General features: G+C 47.2%; 1 protein-coding gene across 12 annotated transcripts in view; it reads left to right on the plus strand.

Moving 5' to 3' along the window:
* ERI3 (ERI1 exoribonuclease family member 3) overlaps positions 1-19,008 on the plus strand; it is a 126,341-nt gene that overhangs the window by 19,062 nt on the left and 88,271 nt on the right. For all 12 annotated transcript variants that reach the window (XM_044383910.3, XM_044383907.3, XM_057310700.1 and 9 more), the window contains one exon: positions 14,092-14,208. In XM_044383910.3, the coding sequence (XP_044239845.1) occupies positions 14,134-14,208 (75 nt within the window). In that variant the 5' untranslated portion in view covers positions 14,092-14,133. The remainder of the gene's footprint in view (positions 1-14,091; positions 14,209-19,008) is intronic.

The following is a 19,008-nucleotide window of genomic DNA, read 5'->3' on the forward strand; positions in this document are numbered from 1 at the left end:
AATGACCTTTGGGGTTGAGGTTTTCTAGTGTTTGGTCTTTGTCCACAGGGGCCAGCTGGTCGGTCTTTCTTTCTTTCTTTCTTTCTAGAAAACCTTGAAGAAACTCCATCTGCATTTTGAGTTAGAACTATGAGTAAAGGAGTTTCTCTTTTATAGAAAATTGTCCAGATGCTGGGTTATTTTGGGAGGGTAGGGTGGAGGAAGGTTAATGGTGACAGGAGAAGGAATACTAAAGAAGAGAGGCATTTGGAGGATTTCAGTATGACTTAGAACTGGTACATCATTATTAGTCTTTTGTGAGAAGGACATTTGGGGAAACTTTACAGGAAATTGTTAAGATCCCTACAAATCAAACTATATCGACTCCCTTCTCCATTCAGGGCTGAAAGGCAGGATCCCCCTACCCTTTCTCCCCTGCCCCCAACCAATATGCACACACACATACTGCTCTTCCTATGTATTCACCTTTTCTTATCCCTGCTCTTGGTTTCTGCACCCTCCAAGTGGACGGAAAGGCAGTTCCCTAGAGAAAGAACCCACCCTTCATGCCCCATTCACTTGTCCCAGTCACAACCCCTTCGAGTAGGAGGGGTTCAGCCAGGTTTTGTATTGCGAGGACCCAGTTGTTGGCTTGTGGGCCATCTGCCTGTGGCCCCAGTCAGCCTGCACTTTTTTCTCTACAGACAGGCGAAGGCGCTGACGCTATTCTTCTAAACTGGGAAATGAAATGCAAAACCGACGTTAATGTAACATTATGGTTGAGATTAAATGCACCAAAATCAGGAAATTCAAAGTTATGCTTCCCACAGCAACTATAATTCAGCCTCATCTGGCGTGTGTAGTATTTTGTGTTAGTGCGGATGGTGTTATATGTTAAGACATTAAAGTTAACACCATAAGCAGAGCACAAAATGCTTGAGGGGGCTGAGTTATGACGACTGTGTGAGCTGTAAGTGTTCTTGCACAGGCTCCCAACTCCTGGTATAATTTTTCCCTTGCCCATCAGACCAATTATTGCCTTTTTTTAAAGTTATATTTCTGCTTTAACACAGCTCTTCTTCCAGGGTCACCGTAAATGAATTCCTCTATTGGTGGCCAGTGATGGTGGTGGGAATGGGACAGCCCACTAGGCGCTTTTGTCCTTTTTGTTGCTGCCTCCATAAAAGTGGTGCTTCCCCCTCCACCTCCAAGAGCCCCCCTCCTTCACAGACCGTTGTTTCCTGGTGGTCCCTCACAGGGATCCCCACCCCCACCCCCGTTGTCCCTTTCCTCTGACTGTCACTGTGGCTCCTCACAACTGCTCCCTGAATGGGAACAAGCATTTGCTGTGTCCGGGTCTTGGCCTTGTTGTAACTTCACATGAAAGCCGAAGGGCCCTTCTTTATTTGGAGCAGACATAGCAATGTAGAAGTAAAATATACATCCCCGGGAGTGGAGCACCGGTGCATGGTGGTGCTGCCTTATGTGTTTGGCATAGCAGAGGCATAGATCGAACTGGGTTTATTTGCTCTGTTCACACTGCTTCTCTATCTTCCCCAGGGTTTATACCTTTAAGCTGCTGTGGTGTGTAGTTAGGGCTGTGGAGTTGCCTGGGGGTGGGGACCAGGAACTTTCCTTGGGGAGCACTGGGTCATTGGTAACAAAATCACCACATAATTTAGTACAAATCAGGAAACCTCCCCCTAGCCTCTTATTATCCTGGTGGCCTCCCCAGGGCTGAGACAGCTGTTGGAATGCAGATTTTGTTAGACACTGGGCTAAGGTTGGTGGTGGGGAAGAGCTGTAAAGAATAGGGCCATTGATAAATGATGAATGAAATCAGGGACTGTAAATGAACAGTGACACTGAGCTGCCTTTTAAGGTTTTTGTTGCATACGACAAAACCAACCAAGTAAGCAAAGGAATGGGGAGGACCTCATTGTAACTACCTTCGAGGCAATGAAAAGGCCTCTTTCTATTCTTTGGATAGGAACTTCAAGCTCTGTGTTAGATGCTGGGGACATAGAAACAAGTAAGAAATGGTCCCTACCCTCAAGGAGCTCATAGTCGAGGAGGGTAGACCTACATGTAACCACTGTTAAGCATTTGATTCTATCATGTAGGTAAGTATTTGGTGCAATGGGAGCTCAAAGGAGGGGAATGATCAACCCTGCTCACAGTGTGGAGGAGGGGTCTCATAGGCTTGATGTTAGAGAAATTTAGGAGACCCAAGAGAGCCGAGTCAGCCTGTGGCCTCTCAGAATTGTTGTAGCAAAAAGGAAAGAAGGTGCTCACGGAGTAAGCCAGGATGAATTGACCTAGGTCTGAAAAACTGACCTGGATTGCAGGGTTGTTTCTGGGAGTGTTGAAAATGAAGAAGAGAGGGAATGAAGACTTTGAACCTGGCAAATATTTCACCATTTGTTTAGTAGGATTATCTCTATTGGTTATATGGTATTTCTCACATTCAAGCCAGAAGGTGGGTTTTTTAAGATTTTTAATTTGTGGGGTTTTTTCGTTTTTGGTTTTTTGGGGTTTTTGTTTTTTTTTACTTTTTGTTTTTTTTTTTTTTAAGATTTTATTTATTTATTTGACAGAGAGAGACAGCGAGAGAGGGAACACAAGCAAGGGGAGTGTGAGAGGAAGAAGCAGGCCTCCCGCTGAGCAGGGAGCCCAATGTGGGGCTTGATCCCAGGACTCTGGGATCATGACCTGAGCCGAAGGCAGATGCTTAACGGCTGAGCCACCCAGGCGCCCTGTTTTGTTTTTTTGTTTTTTTTTTTTTTTGAGAGAGAGAGAGAATCCGAGCAGTAGGGAGAGGGAGAGGGAGACTCCCTGGTGAGCAGGGAGCCTGGTGTGGTCTCGATCCCAGGACCCTGGGACCATGACCTGAGCCGAAGGCAGACGCTTAATGGACTGAGCTCCCAGGAGCCCTGCAAGCTAGAAGGTCTTAGTGGGATCTGTGAAAGTATAAAGGCTCAGAGAGGTCTGAGAGAATTTTAGCTAGTAAAGTGTGGGCAAAAATGTAAGGGTCAACAAAAAAAATATGTGAGCTGAGGCCTTGAGGCCTTGCCAGGGAGAGCTAATCAGATACCCCAGCTGCTATTAAAGGTAGCATGGGGTCGGGCTACTAGGCCTTCAAGGAGAAGGAAGGGCTGGAGAATGACATGGCACCTCCCTCTGACCCCCAAAAGTACTGGCAGTTTGGATCTGTGAGACATCCCTTGGGAAGACCTACCTTCCATAGACTGGGGCGGTTTAGATCTGTCAAACAGATAAGCAACTGACTGACTAATATGAAGGGATATGATGGAAGGATTAAGGAAGAGGCAGGTGGGCCTGGGTACCAAGAGAGAATGTGCTACAGCAAAGGTGACTGGAGGGCGTCGAGGTGGGGGGTGAGTTCTTCCTCTGAGCAGCAGCAACAGGTACACAGCCATAGAAGGAAAACGAGTAGTTTAGGATGGGGTAGTGAAGTGAAATCCAAAGGAGTGTTTAGGGTAGGTCCATAGGCTTCACTTCTCCCTGCCTCCATCCTGTCTTGTTTTCCTTCTCTCCAATATTGATTACATTTCTTATTTTGTAGACTGATCTCAGTTGTTTGACGTGAGGAAACTGATATTAGGAGGTTCTTTCTCCATCTCTTTGTCTTGCTGGGGAAAAGGATCCTGCATCATTTTGATTAAGATGCTTTTGGGGTGATTATTTTTTATTCTCTTATCCTGGGTGTTCACAATACTTTAAAAAAAACCCCACAGCTATACATTTATGTGATGAGTTTTGAGCTCTAGCTGTGAAAATTGAGTCATAGCCTAAAAGCCTGAAACAAGAGTGTTCCCAGATTGACACTAGCCCCCTAGGCTGGCAGGTCTGCAGCAGAAGGGTGAGCAGGCTGGGACAGGCAGAGAAGGGTTTGTGTGTATAGAGTGCTGCCACAGGCAAAGCCCCGTTTGGTGCTGAGAGAATCAGAAAGGAGGTAAGTGGACTCTGGAGGCAGAGACAAACAACAGCAAAGCTTTTAATCTGATGCGCAGGTACCTTGAAACACGCTGCTGTTTTGGTCCTATCTCTGTATGTAGTGGCCAGTGGGCGATCTTGGTCCATGGGCAGGAAAACACATCTGTTACGTGAACAGTCCACTTCTGTTCCAGTGCTGCGGTCAGTGTCTAGTTCTAGGGAGGCCCTTCCAGCCAAGGGTTGGTCTGAAGGCTAAATGCTGGCAGAGGCTCTTGTTTGGAGATGCTGATGTTGCTGAAAGGAAAGGAGCATACAGAGTCCACAGTGAGACTGGGGGCAAAGTTGGTGAGCCGGAAGAGGAAGTGTGAAGGTGTTGTTGAATGGAATGGAAGAAACAGAAGGAGATGTTGCAAGCCAGAGTTCATGGGAATGGTGGAGAAGGTGTTCCAAGGGGTTAAAAATGGACATGGGGAACCTGATTAAGAGGCATTATTTGAAAGAGTTGTTAGTAGGTTGGACTAAGGTAGTGATGGTGGAGATGGAGAGAAGAAGTTATGTGTTGTAGCTTTTAGATGTGCTGGAAAGAAGTGAGCTTGAGAACCATGCTTTTATTTTTTATTTTTATTTTTTTAAAGATTTTTTTTTTTTTTTAATTTATTCGACAGAGATAGAGACAGCCAGCGAGAGAGGGAACACAAGCAGGGGGAGTGGGAGAGGAAGAAGCAGGCTCATAGCGGAGGAGCCTGATGTGGGGCTCGATCCCAGAACGCCGGGATCACGCCCTGAGCCGAAGGCAGACGCTTAACCGCTGTGCCACCCAGGCGCCCCGAGAACCATGCTTTTAAGTAGCTGGTGGCACCTTTGGATCCTGGTGGGCCCCTGGGAGTCAGTGGTGCTAAGAGATTTGTCAAGGAGTAAAGGTGGAACTTATGGTTGTTGTAAATGGGGTGCTCCGAACTGAAGATTCCTATCAGAACCAATAAGGTGATTTCCTTAGTGGTGTTGTAAGTAGGATCTTTTTGATGAACTGTTTGGCCACTGGCTTAGGGGAGGTAGGTAGGGGTGATTAGTTAGATAAGATGATAACTGGAAAGAAAGCTTGGATTCCAAAAGCATGATAGCAACTGAGAGCCATGGCGTGAGATTGTAAGTGTTTGAAAGTGGAGTTTCAAGGAGTCTGTCTGCATTGTTCATGGGTTGTTTTTTTTCTTTCCCCAGTGCTAGCAGCATTTGAATGAAAGGCCAACTGATGGACTGAAAGGAATTGGTAGTTAGTTGGGGATGGAGGAGGTAGGCACTGAAGAATGGGATATGGAACATGCCGTTTTGATAAGGTCTACTTTCACTAGAAAGGTAAGTGACTAGAGAAACAAGGCCAGGGGTAGGCCTTAAAAGGAAGTTCATGGTGATGGTGTAGAATGTGGCAGTTGGTTGACATTGGTGAGGAATCCCCAGCTTGGTGCTTTGGGATATTTGCAGGAATTGCTGCGATCCTGTTCCAGATCTGTGGCCACAGGTAGGTCTTTCTCAAGAAGTCTTCATTGGAGAGGTATCCAGAACTGCTTTTTGATTCATTTGAACAGAGGAAGGTGTTTTTCTGGAGAGGATAGTGTGAGTGCTCTGTGGGCAGCCGATGCCCTGATCTTGGCAGTATTCTTCAAGGGAGCACACATTGTCACGAAAGAAGACCTCTTGTTGGCTCCCTAGCAGAGAGTTGCCAGCTTGCTCAATAAAGCTCGGGGATGTGACATGCCAGTTTTTCTCCCCTGGATTGTGGCAGCAAGGAGAATGAAATGTCTGATGGCAAGAGCTAGGAGTGGTTGGCAGATCTAAAGGGCTTGTTCCAGGTGCTTGAAAGTGGGCCAAATAAGGGTTTGTTCTGAGAAAGAACTAAGACTGTGGCTTGGATTTTCACTTGGTCAGTATATCTGTGATAAGGAGGTAATTTCATAGATGTTCTAGACTGCACCTTTGTTTTTCAAAGTGTGGTCCAAAAACCAGCAGCATCCTCATCATGTAGGAGCCTGTTAGAAATGCAGGATATCAGGCCCAGGGCGCCTGGGTGGCTCAGTCGTTAAGCGTCTGCCTTCGGCTCAGGGCATGATCCCGGCGTTCTGGGATCGAGCCCCACATCAGGCTCCTCCGCTGGAGGCCTGTTTCTTCCTCTCCCTCTCCCCCTGCTTGTGTTCCCTCTCTCGCTGGCTGTCTCTCTCTGTCAAATAAATAAAATCTTTAGGAAAAAAAAAAGTATCAGGCCCTGCTCCAGCGCTAAATAGAATCTGTGATTTTTCAAGATCTTTGGGTAATTTGAAGTCTGAGAGACACTGCTCTCGTCTAGACCAATGGTTCTTAAACTTTAACAATCAGAATTGTGATCAGAATCACCTGCAGAGGTGGTTAAAACACAGATTGCTGACCCCAACCTCAGGGTTTCTGGTCCAGAGTCTGGGGTGGAGGCTAGGAATTTCTAATAAATTCCCAAGTGATGGGATGCTCCCTGTGAGGGAACATGCTTTGAGACCCACTGACCTCCCTAGCTTTTTCGTCTATAAAATAGGTCAGTGATTCCTGCCTGCCTTACAGAGATGTACAATCAGATGAGCCAATGTGTGAGAAAAGTGTTCAGTGCATTGTAGGCACGATGTCAGTTTGTGTATTGCTTGCTCCATGGTCAGTGATTTTAAAAATCTACTGTCATGCCAGCACAACTGTTTCCCTGTCCTGGCTTCTGGCCGGCAGCTTTGTACAAAGAACGGGGAATCTATGAAGCACCCCATGGAAATAAGTCTTCTGTGAAGAGACCAGCAGCCCCTTCAGGAGCAAAGCCTCCTGAAACCCAGCCAGTTTCTCTGGTCTCCTGTCCCAAGTTTCCTGACCAGAACCTCTGTCTGTGTGGGTGGGCCTGGGCCTCTCTTGATCGCCTGTTACCCCAAAGTAGTGGATCTTTAGTGCAGTATTTTCACTGATTGGGAAAATGGTCTTTGACTAACCAAGCCTCTGATTCATCTTGTGATCCTGAGCGTGTTTCATGACTTTTCCTCACCTTACTGGTTGATGAAACGAACAGTCATTGGCTGCATGTGCCCAAGTCCCAGAATGTGGACTCTGGACCTCCAGAGTGAGGAAAACTGAGGGAGAGGCTATTCTGATGAGAAGCGATATAGCATAATGGTTCAGAGCATAGACTCCAGAGCTGGACTCTGGATTTGAGCCTGGTCTCCACCACCTACTAACAGTATGACTTGCCTTGGGCAAGTTACTTGTACTCTTAATGCCTCAGTTGCCCTGTTGGCAAAAAGGGGGTTGATAATACCATGAGTCCTGTAGGACTGTTGGGAGGATGAAATAGAAGTGCTTAGAACAGTGCTTGACATGCAACAGCTATAGCAGTTAGCTCTTACTAGGAGAATTAGTACTGTAGTATTCTTAATTGTGGCATCCTTGTAAGGTATTGGGGTATAGCAGGTAGCTGGGAAGCAGGTCCTCTTTGGAAAGCATAGAGAAAGCCTTTAGGCCCTCTATCAACATAGTGGGTAGAGCTGAGGCACCACCCAGAGAGATTTTTTTTTCCTCTACTGGAATGGTAAGTTGGACTTGGAACCCTTCCATTTCCATGCCCTCCCTTCGTCCTGCCTCTGGGGGGCCTCTCCTGCTCACAACCCTGAGATTTGCTTAAATTAATTTTATGACCAATATGTATACAGGTAGCTACAAAGGAATCATTTGGTTGTTTGCTGCCCTGGAGGGTCAGCTTCACAGAGGCCACTAATATCAGCAGTTATTTACAATTGCGTATGTAAAAATGCTTGAACTGAGGCGGGTCCAGAGTCACTTGAAGGTAGACACAGGCATGCACGCTTCTGAGTGAGGATGCAGTTTTGAAAACTTTTGGTCTCCTTCATTATCGGTATTATGATTTTGTTTTTTAAATTCCGATTTCAGTAAAAGTAAATTGTAAATCATTCTGCACACTGCCCCCCACCCCCCAATAAAGAATAGCAGTGTCTATTTTCAGCCTCTTTCCTACATTTTAATTGCTTTGGGGTCTATGGGGATAGTGCAAAGGGACATGTAGGTGAAAAATCAGCCTTTTAAAGCTCCGATTTTTTTACCCTTCCTTGTCCTGAAACTTAGAGCATCGGCTCTCATCTGTCACAGTGTAAATCAGCAATTAAAACCCAAACAGCCAAATGCCAAAGATGACCCGAAGCACAAAGCAACTGACAAACAAGTCCGGACAAATCGACGGGTAATTTATAAGCTTTGCCCTAAAATCTAATTATTTGGCAATTCGAATTTGCAGCCAGCCAGGGCTCGGCAATAAATTTAACCCGCCATAAATTATTTAGGAGCAGGCTGTGGTGTAAATCAAAACCACGAGTGTTTGTTTAAGAAATAAGCTCCTTGTGCATAAAATGTCTTTTTTTATTTCCCCAAGGGAGAAACTGTTAAGCAAACCGTGCCCTGTTCGTTGCCCGGTGCAACCCTCACTTTCCCCTCTCAACTTCCCTGTGGCCAGGAGGCTCCTTGATCCCTTGAGGAAGGGCCTGCCTTTGCATGCGACTTGTAGCCAAAAACCAAGTATTTGCATAAAACTCATGTTTTTGCCATATATTGCTTTTTCTACCTTGTGGTGTGATGTCACTTTTGAATTTATCAAACCTTTCTGTGCAGGGGTGTTGCACATTTTGGAATTTTCTTCAGAGGTTGGAAGGAAGGGATTAGATTAGTTGTTACCATCTTTAAATTGAAGGAATGCCAGTTCCTAGGCTGAGAGGAGGAAGCCATGAAAATTTTTTTTGCTGATTCCCTTATTTCAGACAGGACCATAGAACCATCAGCTCAGGCAAAGGAGAATCTGTGCTTTGGAGAAAAGGTCTGTAAGAACACGATACTATTAAACCTTCTGTCCCATTGTCAGGAAATTCCAGCAGTCTAACCTAAGTCCCTTCTCCTTAAAAATCCTTTTGTTGTTGTTGTTCTATCTTCAAATATAATCTTATCACTGAAGACACTTTAGTTGAAGGGAGTTTGAACACCCTGAAAGCAACCTACACATTTATTTCTTGTAATCTACTGGTTGTAGGTGTGAAATTTCACTTGAGATGCTATTGCACTTTTGTCCTCAGTTAATCAAGACAATCTCTGGTGTTCCTCGTTGAGCAACTAGAAAGCAGCTGTGTCTAAAACCTTTGCTCCAACTTGTACCTCTGCTCACTTAAAAAGGTAAAAGAATATTAACTTGGTGCTTCCTTTTTATCTGTCTTCCCTCCTCTTAAAAAAACAAAGAAAGGTTTGCTGCTGGCATTTTATTGAGGGAGACAACAGACATGGTCGGTTTAGAACCCTGGATACTCCAAACAATCGAAGTTCTGAGGCTTTTGTCCTGAGTTGTCAAGTTGTGGCTAGTTCCTATCCATCATTAGCAGACCAGCTTTGGGGGACTATTATGCTCTATCCTTGGACAACCTAGCAGTGCAGGTAGTTTGTGGACAGTGTAGGGTGACCAGCTGTCCCAGTTTTAGCTCTGAAAGTTCTGTGTTCCAGGAAACCCTTGGTCTGGACAGACAGAAAACTGGGATGTTGGTGGTTTGTAGCGGTTGAGGGAGGATGAGAAGCCACGTAAAGATGAGAGACAGAAAGTGCTTTGGGGTGTTCTGTGTCCGGGTTTGAATTTTGGCTCCACCACCACCTTTACCCTGTTTATCCCCTTTAGTAGATCCCTTCACCTCCCTGGTCCTGTGGAGAGCTCTGTAAAAGCAGAGGTGTTTCTGTTAGAGCCACGTGCTTGGCTTCTACCTTGCCATCTATCGGCCCCCTCAGATGTTACTCACCAGAAGCAGAGAAAGTGAGGTCTGCATGTGCGGATGGAGCTGGCTGCTGGCGATGCAGACCTGAGGCTCCTGGTTCCCACCCTCCCCGAGCTCAGCGCATAGCGCCGTCCGCATCACCACAGCTGCTGTGGAGCCTGTTTGGCAGGGGTCGTCCAGGACTTTCTGCCCGGGTAGGCCACATTCAGTGTTCTTAGAACTCGAGAGCAGCCTCTTCCTAGGAGACAGCAGACTGAGCTTCCTAAAGAGCCTTTCAGCCAGGAAGAATCCACTCTTGACCCATCAGATTCTGAAAGCTGTGAGTCCTGTTCTCTTTAAGTCTCATTTCCGCATTTGGTGTCCCAGCTCTGCCCCTCACAAGGAGTGTAACCTCGAGCAAGCAACCACTTCTTTTTGGGCCTCAGTTTGCCTGTAAAATAAGGATCATAGCGATTCCCACCTCCTGAGTTGTTAGGAGGCTTCAATGAGGTCGTTCCTCTAAAGCATCTAGCGGAGTGTCTGCCATGTAGTAAATAACAAGTGGAAGGAATGAAATATTCCATTTTCCAGTGTCCCCGAGGGTGTTGGGGCCAGCTCCTCTCTACCCTTTGCCCAGACTCCAAACCCCTCAGACAGAGGAGCCACATCTCATTGTATTTGTCTCTGTGTCCACACCCAGCCCCTGCCTGGTAAATAGTAGGTGCTTAATAGTGTTGGTTTATGAGCTGCTGCTGCTGATATGACCTATCTTCCAGGATTAATAAGGGTAAGATAAGAAAATGTATTTGCAAGCACACTACAAGTTGAAAGTCCTAACACTCAGTATGTCCCTCCACTAGGACATTTATCATAGCGTATCGTTCATTATTTGTTCGGTATCTTCTCTGCTCACTAGTCTGCACTTCCCCAAAGCAGAGGCTCCGTCTTCTCTCTAAATCCCGCTCCAACACCGGTACGGTGCTTTGCGCCCCGTAGATGGCTGCTCAGGTAGTTTCACTGAGTGCAAATGACATACGGATGTAGGGAGTTGGGAAACTGTTCTTAGGGGAGGAAGAGAGGGCTGGTGAACACCACTGGTTCTTCTTTCCTTCCTGGTGCTACCTCTGCGCAAGCAGACATTCAGCTTCTCCTAGAAACTTCTTCCCAGGGGAATGAGGAGATTGAAGGAGGGAAAAGGAGGAGGGGCAGGAATAACAGTTTCATTATTGGAGCAACTGCCTCCAGAAGCTAGCACGTAGGCACATCTTCCTAAGCTCCCGGCTTGGAATTAATGGGACCAAACTGTAACTTGGTGTTACCCATTCTGATCCTTATGAGCTGAAAACTGTTGAAGTGTTTGACCTGCTCCGGGTACACTGGCTGCAGAATCATGCCCTGTTGGCAGAAATTAGGGTTTCTCTCCCATGAATGGGCTGTTGGGGCCGATTTTGAGGTTCTAGGCTTGGTTGGGTAATATGGGAAGGTAAGAAGTAAAATCCTTTGTGCTCTGACTCCCCGGAGGGTCTTCTGTCAGAAGCTCCTCTTTTGCATCCTCATTGGCTTAAATGAGTATGCCAGCATGCAAGATCATTGTTACAACAGCTGCTGATGGTGCTGAGAAGGGGCCCACGCAAAGTCATGTTCTGAGATGGCTCTTGAAGTCCCTCTTCTCGGTCTTGGGGAGAAGAAGGCCTGGCTGATGGGCCAGCGATCTGGAGAGGTATGTTTATGATAGGTCCAATCCACTGTGTGCCTGGCTCCCAGGCCTCGGGGATCTCCCCCCTCTTTTTGCTTAGAGCTGAGGCAGTCTTATTCTTCCTCTCTGGGAGAGTGCCACTGAGTACAGGTTAGCTCCATTTCCCTGGGGGTGAGGAAGCCAGCAGCGGGAGAGCTTGAAGGCAAGCTGCAGTGGGGAGACCCAAGGCCAAGTTTTCAGAGAATCCGCTGGGGAATGCCGACTTGGTGCTGGTCAGAGCAGGAGCTGAAGCGCTTACTGTTTTATAATAAATACTGATGAAATTCCAGATCTATAATAACATTTCAGATATCTAAAACAAACCATGTGCTTGTAAAAAAGTGGAAAGAGATCAACTTTTAGCCATAAATTCTTGGTAATAGAGGGTTTTTTTTCTATTTATGTTTGATAGATATTTTTGTTTCCAGAGGAATGTCAACTCCTAATTTCATAATGTATCATGGGCTTAAGAAAATTGAATTTAATAAAAGCCAGAGATGAATGGCATCCTTAAAGGTCCCAACACTTGTCTTTATTAGCAGGACAAACTGCAGGTCTCCAAACACTGCTTCTCTCCAAATGAAAGTTTAAATGAAAAGTACAGTTGTGTCACAGGTTAAATTTCATTGTGGGCCCAGCTAACATTGTTAGTGAGGAACTGGCTGTATTTGTTTCTTTAGACACCAGGGCAGCCAAACTCACCAGGCTGTGGAGCTCCTATTGGGGAAGTGCTGTTTCTACACAGTGGGAGAAGCAGGATACATCCGAAATTCGGGCGACTGATGGGCACTTGAGTTAGTGCTTGGAAGTCTTGGATATCTGGTTTTTCAGGGGGACCAATGTGTATTTTGTGTGTATGTGTGCCTCCGTTTAATTTTTCAGCACAAAATTGTCCTCTACGAGGTCTGCTAAGGGGTGCTTTGTAAGGAGTGCAGGAGGCCCAGGGAATTGGGGGATACATCCCACCCCCCTTCAAGTTAGGAGGAAAGGTATCACCTAATCTAAGCAAAGCCGGGGCCTCCCTGCCATGCCCCCTCTGCCTCAGCTTTGTTGCCCTTCCTATCTCTGAGGGCTTCTGTCAGCTTCCCCATTCTGGGGGATCAGCTGGGGAGACCAGGCAAGCAGAACCTTTGGATTTTTCTGTCATGAAATCTGACTGCCTTGATTTGATCTTCAGTCCTGCTTTAATGTGTTGGATAAAAATAGATGCTTTAAAAACAAGCCCCATAGTCATAGGTGTGTTTGAGGGAGAGGCTACCTGGCTGCCCTTGGGACATCAAGGAGATTGGCCGTTTGTCCTGTCTTCCCACTCGTTCATGTCCTGCATGCGGTCAAGGTGTCAACAGCTTCCGTTCTGCTGCTCCAGGCTGTCCCTGGAGAGAACCAGTTTGCCTTGATTTTAGTGATACTAGAAAGGCCCCCTCTAGAACTGGGGACCTGGGGTAGGAATGCCGCTGGAGCTGACTACTCGGGCCACGGAGTGGGCAAAGCCCCCCTTCTCTCTCCGCAGTGGAGGCCTTTTCCACATGCTAATTTTACTCAGAGGATTTTGCTTTTATTTATTTTTTTTATTATTTCCTATTTGTCTCTTCCAGATGTTTTCAGGGCAGTTTTTTTGTGTTGTAAACTAATTCCATTCATGTTTTAAAAATTTATGAAAGCGCTAATAAAAATGTCAAAGTGGTAAAAATGTTAGCTTTTCCTCTGCTTTGATTAAATTTTGCAAACTGTTTTTGAATATTAAAAAGCAATAATTTTTTTTATTCTCTCTCCTCGCTTTCCCTTTTCTCTCTGGTGCGCGTGTGCTCTCCTGCCCTCTCCCCCCTCTGGTGCATTCCTCCCTTCCCAGGAGCGATGTAGGAGGCGTGCTGCACAGCCAGTGTTCTGCAAGCCTGTTTGCACACCAGGACCTTGGTGCTGTGCATCTCTATTAAATAACGGAGACAAATTAATCTTAGAGACACCAAACAAATTGTCACTCCTCCTCCTTCTCTTCCATTACGTTCCAGTGGACTGGGAAGGGCTGGCTAAGTGATTGGGGGGAGCAGGCTGGGGGAGGGTGTACTGCCTGAAAGAAAGGTGGGAGGCAGTAGCTCCTATTACTCTTACTCAGTTTTCTTCTTCTCTTTAGTATCCCCTTTGGCTTTATTTATTATTTATCTTTTTTTTTTTTTTTTTGAAAAACGAATGAAGAAACTCATCGGTTCTGCTTAGACTTCAAATGCAGGAGGCTGTGATTGGTCTTATGGTTGGATGTCTAGGTGACTGGAGATCCAGGCCCATCCAGGGCAGAGACCTGGGCAAGGGGAAGGGGTGGGGCTGCTTTTATGGGCTCCAGTGAACAGGCCTCTGGCAGAGAACCAGTTGGGGAAACTGGGGCAGCTTGTACTACTGTCTTCTTTCTCCTTTCTAGAGACAGTGGGGGTGGGGTGTGTGTCTAGCCCCTGCCACCTGTGAGGGTGGTTGGTAACAGTGGGAAGGTTAGGATTAGAACTGAGCGGGCACCGTTTCACTCAGTCTTGGGTCTAGCCTGCAGGAGCTAAAAACAATCCCTCATTCTTGACTCTGAGTTACTTGAAATGGTTGGTTAAAAAAATGTATTCTTCTTTTTCTGTGTCTTTGCCATTCCAGGAAATCATTGAGTTCCCCATCCTGAAGCTAAATGGTCGGACCATGGAGATTGAGTCTACCTTTCACATGTATGTCCAGCCCGTAGTCCATCCACAGCTTACTCCCTTCTGTACAGAGGTAAGGGCCCTGGAGTGGGGCAGCACGGTCTTTTAGGTCACTGGTGCACTATCCATGCTGCTTAGGGGCAGCTCGACTCTTATTAATGGTTAAGGCAGGTGCACATTGGACCCAGGCAGCAGCTGGCTTTTTACAGAGTCTGCCAATCCTCTTGCACCACTGTGGTCATTGGGGACCAAGGAGAAGGAGCATAGTCTGTCCTCAGCTTCCCCAGCCCTTTCCCTCCCTTATCGTCCCTACCCCTCCTGGTGACTAGGCGCTTGGAGTGCTGCACCACTCTAGGCTGGTGCTTCTGGGATCAGCTTCTTTTCGGTTCCGTTTCCCTTGGGGCCTCTTGACAAGGGGTAAAGATTTCACCTTCTTGGAAGGAGAGGTTATGTTCAGGCTCTCTTAGCTTCTGGTGATGTTTTTCTGTCCTTGAGCAAAGTGGCCCTGCGTGAATCATTGGTTGAGTTTGTGGGAAGCACAACCCTATCATTGAGGAAAGAAGGGCAGTCCAAGTGGGATATGAGGCCGAAATGTCCTTATCCTTATCCTGTGCTGGTGTTGTACTTGGCCACCTTGCCAGCAGGTTAGTACTGGCCCATTTTACAGATTGTGAAATCGGGCTGAGCTGTTGATGCTTGCTAGAGGCTCAAGAGAGCTGGTAGCAGAGAGGAGGTGCCCCGTAAGAGTTCTTACTCTCGGGACCTTCTGTGAATGCTTTCCCCTGTGATGTGTTGTGTTATGCACCCTGTGGTAGCCATGGGCTGTGGTGGAATCACAGGTCAAGTATGTGTGGTAGCACAAGTAATGGGAAAACATGAGTGTTTCTGGAATCTTTTTAAGAATTTGGGGCTGGGATACATTCGAGACGTGCCTTTGTTTAGACATCTACTTTCTGCATATGAGTGAAACATGAGGAAAGAAGTTCTTGAGTGATCCCAAAACCATTGTCTTGGTGTGGGGAATGCGGGGCAAGGGCCTGCCTGCCACTGGTGGGAGGGCTCCATGGGCCCTGAGGCTGACTTAGCCCAGATATGAAGTTTTGGGGTTCGCTCCTGGGCTTGATGCCCAGTGTTTCCCACCCAACCCAGGCAGACCTTTTGGTGCAGGCATCCATCTGTCAAGGTGTGTAGTCTCTCACCCCCTTTGTTGTTCCCACTCATGATGTTGAGATTCTTGTTCCCTCTGAGATCTACGTTCCCCCCCCCCCTTGCCCCTGGAAATTACCTGTACCACCAGGGGGCGCCAATCTGTTCTTTTTGCCCCTTTTGAAAAAAGTCACCATTTTAATGGCAAAAATCCCCTTCCTTGTGGAAAGGGAAGATTTTCCTTAAGCCAGCTAGTTACCTGAGCCTCCACTGGCCTGAAAATGCAGTATCCTCTTGTCCTTCTCTTCCTCCTCTCTGTGTGCTGATTGCCCCCTGGGGGTCCAGCTGCAGCTAGACTGCCTGGTACAGCTGGGCAGGCCCAAATTTGGGAAAGGTTGCTAGTTGTTTAGGCATGGAACAGCACTGTTGGAGCTCAGCCCTGGGCAGGAGTGGGTGCTTGAGACTACTGGCAAAAGGGATCTTTTTTGAGATCAGGGCTGCTACTGCTGCTTTATTGGGGCAGGGGAGGAGGAATTGTGAGACTATGATGAGAGCTGTTTTTCTCTTTTCTGGAGAGTTTCAGCCCAGGACACACATACATAATTTGGAGGGCGGGAGGCACAGTGGGGTTGGGACCCTTGTCCTGAAGCCGTATCTGAAAGTGAAAATGTGACCGAGCTGTGGTACCGAGGGTGCCATTTCACCTCAGGCTTCCAGAGCCTCCAACTCTCCCTGACCTGGTCCTGGCCTTTTGGTCCAGCCTCACATCTCCCTGCTTCATGTCACCTCACTTTCCTCACCTAAGGTCACCCCCTCATAGTCTGCCTGTGCACCTGATGCTCCTGCCTGTACGATGCTTCCACTCTCCTCCTTCGCCCCTACTTGTCCTCTAGGACTTTGCTCAGGGTCACCTTCTCTGGGGAGCCTTCTCCAAGCCCATGGCTGGTCCCACCTCCCAAAGTGCTGATCAGATGCATTATACTGTATTTACTTATGTGTCTCCCCATTAGACCGTGAGTTCCTTGAGGGCAGAACCTAGGTCTGCTCCATCTCTGGCCCATCATTACGGCCTGGTGCCAAGTAAACACTTAACATGTGTTCTTTAAATGAATGAATATTGTCAAAGAATATTCAAACACACCTTGCTGCCTGCCGCCCTGCCCCTGCCCTGAAGTAACTGGCTTGCTAACTCGTTCTTTCGAGGAAGTGAAGTCTTCTTTGGAAAAACCTCAGATCATCTAAACATTGCCCTGTTTCCCTACCAGATGGAGTTGTAATGTAGAGAGAGGCATGGACATAGGATGGAGGCCATCACTGTGGGACCTCGTCCCGTGTGGCAGTGGCTGCCTTTGGGGTAGAGATAGAGCTCATTACCATCAGAGAGAATCTTCCCTTAGTAAGTGTGAGGAACAACCCAACACCTCTGGATTGTGCCTAAGCATCTCCTCTAGTAGGATTTTTCTCTTGTGCACAAGAAGTTCTTTAGAACCCTGGCCTGTGTGTGTGTGTGTGCACACACACATCATGACACATGAGTACACATATGAGCACATGCTTGTGGCGGTTGGGGGGGACAGGCTCAGTGCTGGGCAGCAAGAAGGGATTCTGCCTTGAGTGGGTCTGTAGCCCACATATAGACACTCTTACTGCTCTGTGTAATGGACATGTTAGTAGCCTTCTTGAGATCCTTTCTTCGTTTCAGTTGATAGTCTGCCTGGGGACTTGTTTCTGACAGAGATAGGATGGGATAAGTTTCATTCCTTCCCAAGCCCTTTCCCTACAACCTCTAGAATCTGCTCCAACCTGTCAGATCTCTGCATCTAGCAGCTGGGCTGGTGCACAGTCCCTAACCATGTGTAGTCTTTTGTTGTTGTTGTTGTCATTGTCTTAAAAAAACTAGAAAAAATACCAATTTTGCTAAATGCCAGTAAAGAGCTTTGTCTTGCACCTGTACTTATAAAGGGTGAGATTTATTGGTCTCTTTGTCTGAGGAGAAAGAGTGGGTCTGATTATCAGATTGCACACCAGAGACAAGTGCTTATGTAATCAACAAACTGTCTTGGTGTCAGAATACGATTGTGTTGGAGATAAACTGTGAAAGGAGAAAGCGCTGGATGCTGACATGCTATTGGCATTGAGTGTCCTGGGCTGCTTCCTCTAGTTGCTAGTGTTTATGATGAAGCCAGCTCGTTCCTGGACAAAGCCCTTGTGTGGGTAGGGGATCTCAGTAACCAGTCATGTTATCAGTCAGGGTCAAAAGCCCTTCGCCTTGTGGTTTCCGAGTCTGGAGAAGCGGGAGTTAATCTGTAATCCCTCGGTGAAAGGAGCCACAGAGCACACATTAATTCTTCCTCTCACCTCTCCAGCTTTAAGTGGTTAAGGTCTTTGAGCTCTGTTTAGCCTGTGAGCCCTGGTTCTCGGCTTAATAATACTTGGCTTTGCTCTAGTACCTTTCATTGTGAGGATGTGAAAGCTTTTTACAAATATATATTAACCCAAGTGGGATTGGGTTTAAACTGCGGTATGAAGGATTTAAGTTATGCCTAAGGTAGAACTTTCCAGTATTTATTTTATTAAATTACCTCTCTCCTTCATGGCTTCCAGTGTAAGTCTTAGAGATGTCCTATGAGTTGTCAATATCAGGTACGGGGACTAATTTCTTAATTTCACACTCTTCATCTAGTGCCTTGGTGGAGCTGATAAGATGTAGTCCATCGCCGGAAGGATTCATAGAGGGGAGTGAGGCCTCCCTGGAAGGATGCCTGTAGCTGAACCAATAGTTCAAGCCCCTGTGTCTCTGGGCGTTGAGTTCAAGCCCTTTAGGAGCTCAGCTGTAAGCTGTGTCTTGCTGAACCACAAGGGGTCTAGGAAGCCTGGAGAGAGACGGAGCTGGGCTTGCTAGGCTCCTCCCAGGCTGATGATTCTAGGATTGCTGACCATTGGACAGGAGTATGAGAAAGCCTCAGGACCCTGGAGCCCTACCACCTACCACCAGGGTGGAAAAGACAGGCCTAGTCTGTAGTGAGAGATCGTGCAGAGCAGTGCCCTGGTTTTCGTTTTTAGTGCAGTGACTTTCTCTTCCCACGTTAGTGATTTTCCTGGGGCCCAGAGCAGTTCTTGTGGAGTACATAGATGCTGACCTATGTCCCATCTCTTGGCAAGGCTGCCATTGGTTTCTTCTGTGAGTGAGCCTTTCTGGAAGCCCTTCAGTGTTCAGCTCATCTCGGTGACCCTTGGTGTAGGAGTCAAGAGAAGTGGTAGACCTAACCTTGCCCCAGAAGACTCAGACTAGACATGAGACTGGCACACAGATCCCAGAGCTTTCTAAGAAGTAAGAGTGGCTGTAAGTTTTCCAGGGTAGTCCTGACCCTAAGCCCCAGCTCTAAGCTTGGGGGTGTGGCTCGGCCCTGGAAGAACGAAGCAGAAGAGAAGCGGGGCCAGGAAGGGTTGTGGTGGGTGCATGGGTGCTTGTCAGTCATCTGCGTGTTGCACATGGAGTCAGCAACAAGCCTGCTCTGGACTCTGCCTGCTCAGTGCGGGGCTCTGGAAGGTGTACAGGCTTTGGGTGCTGGCTGGGCTGGACATAGAGGGGGCTGCCAAGAAGAAGACAGATTCCATGAGGGCAGGGATTTCATGTTTTTCCTCACGGCTGGATCCCTAGTTCCTGGAATGGGGCCCAGTACATTATAGGCTGTCCGTGAATCGTTGTTGACTAAATAAAAGGAGG

This window comes from Ursus arctos, unplaced genomic scaffold (genome assembly GCF_023065955.2).
Source record: "Ursus arctos isolate Adak ecotype North America unplaced genomic scaffold, UrsArc2.0 scaffold_12, whole genome shotgun sequence".
Lineage (NCBI taxonomy): Eukaryota > Metazoa > Chordata > Mammalia > Carnivora > Ursidae > Ursus > Ursus arctos.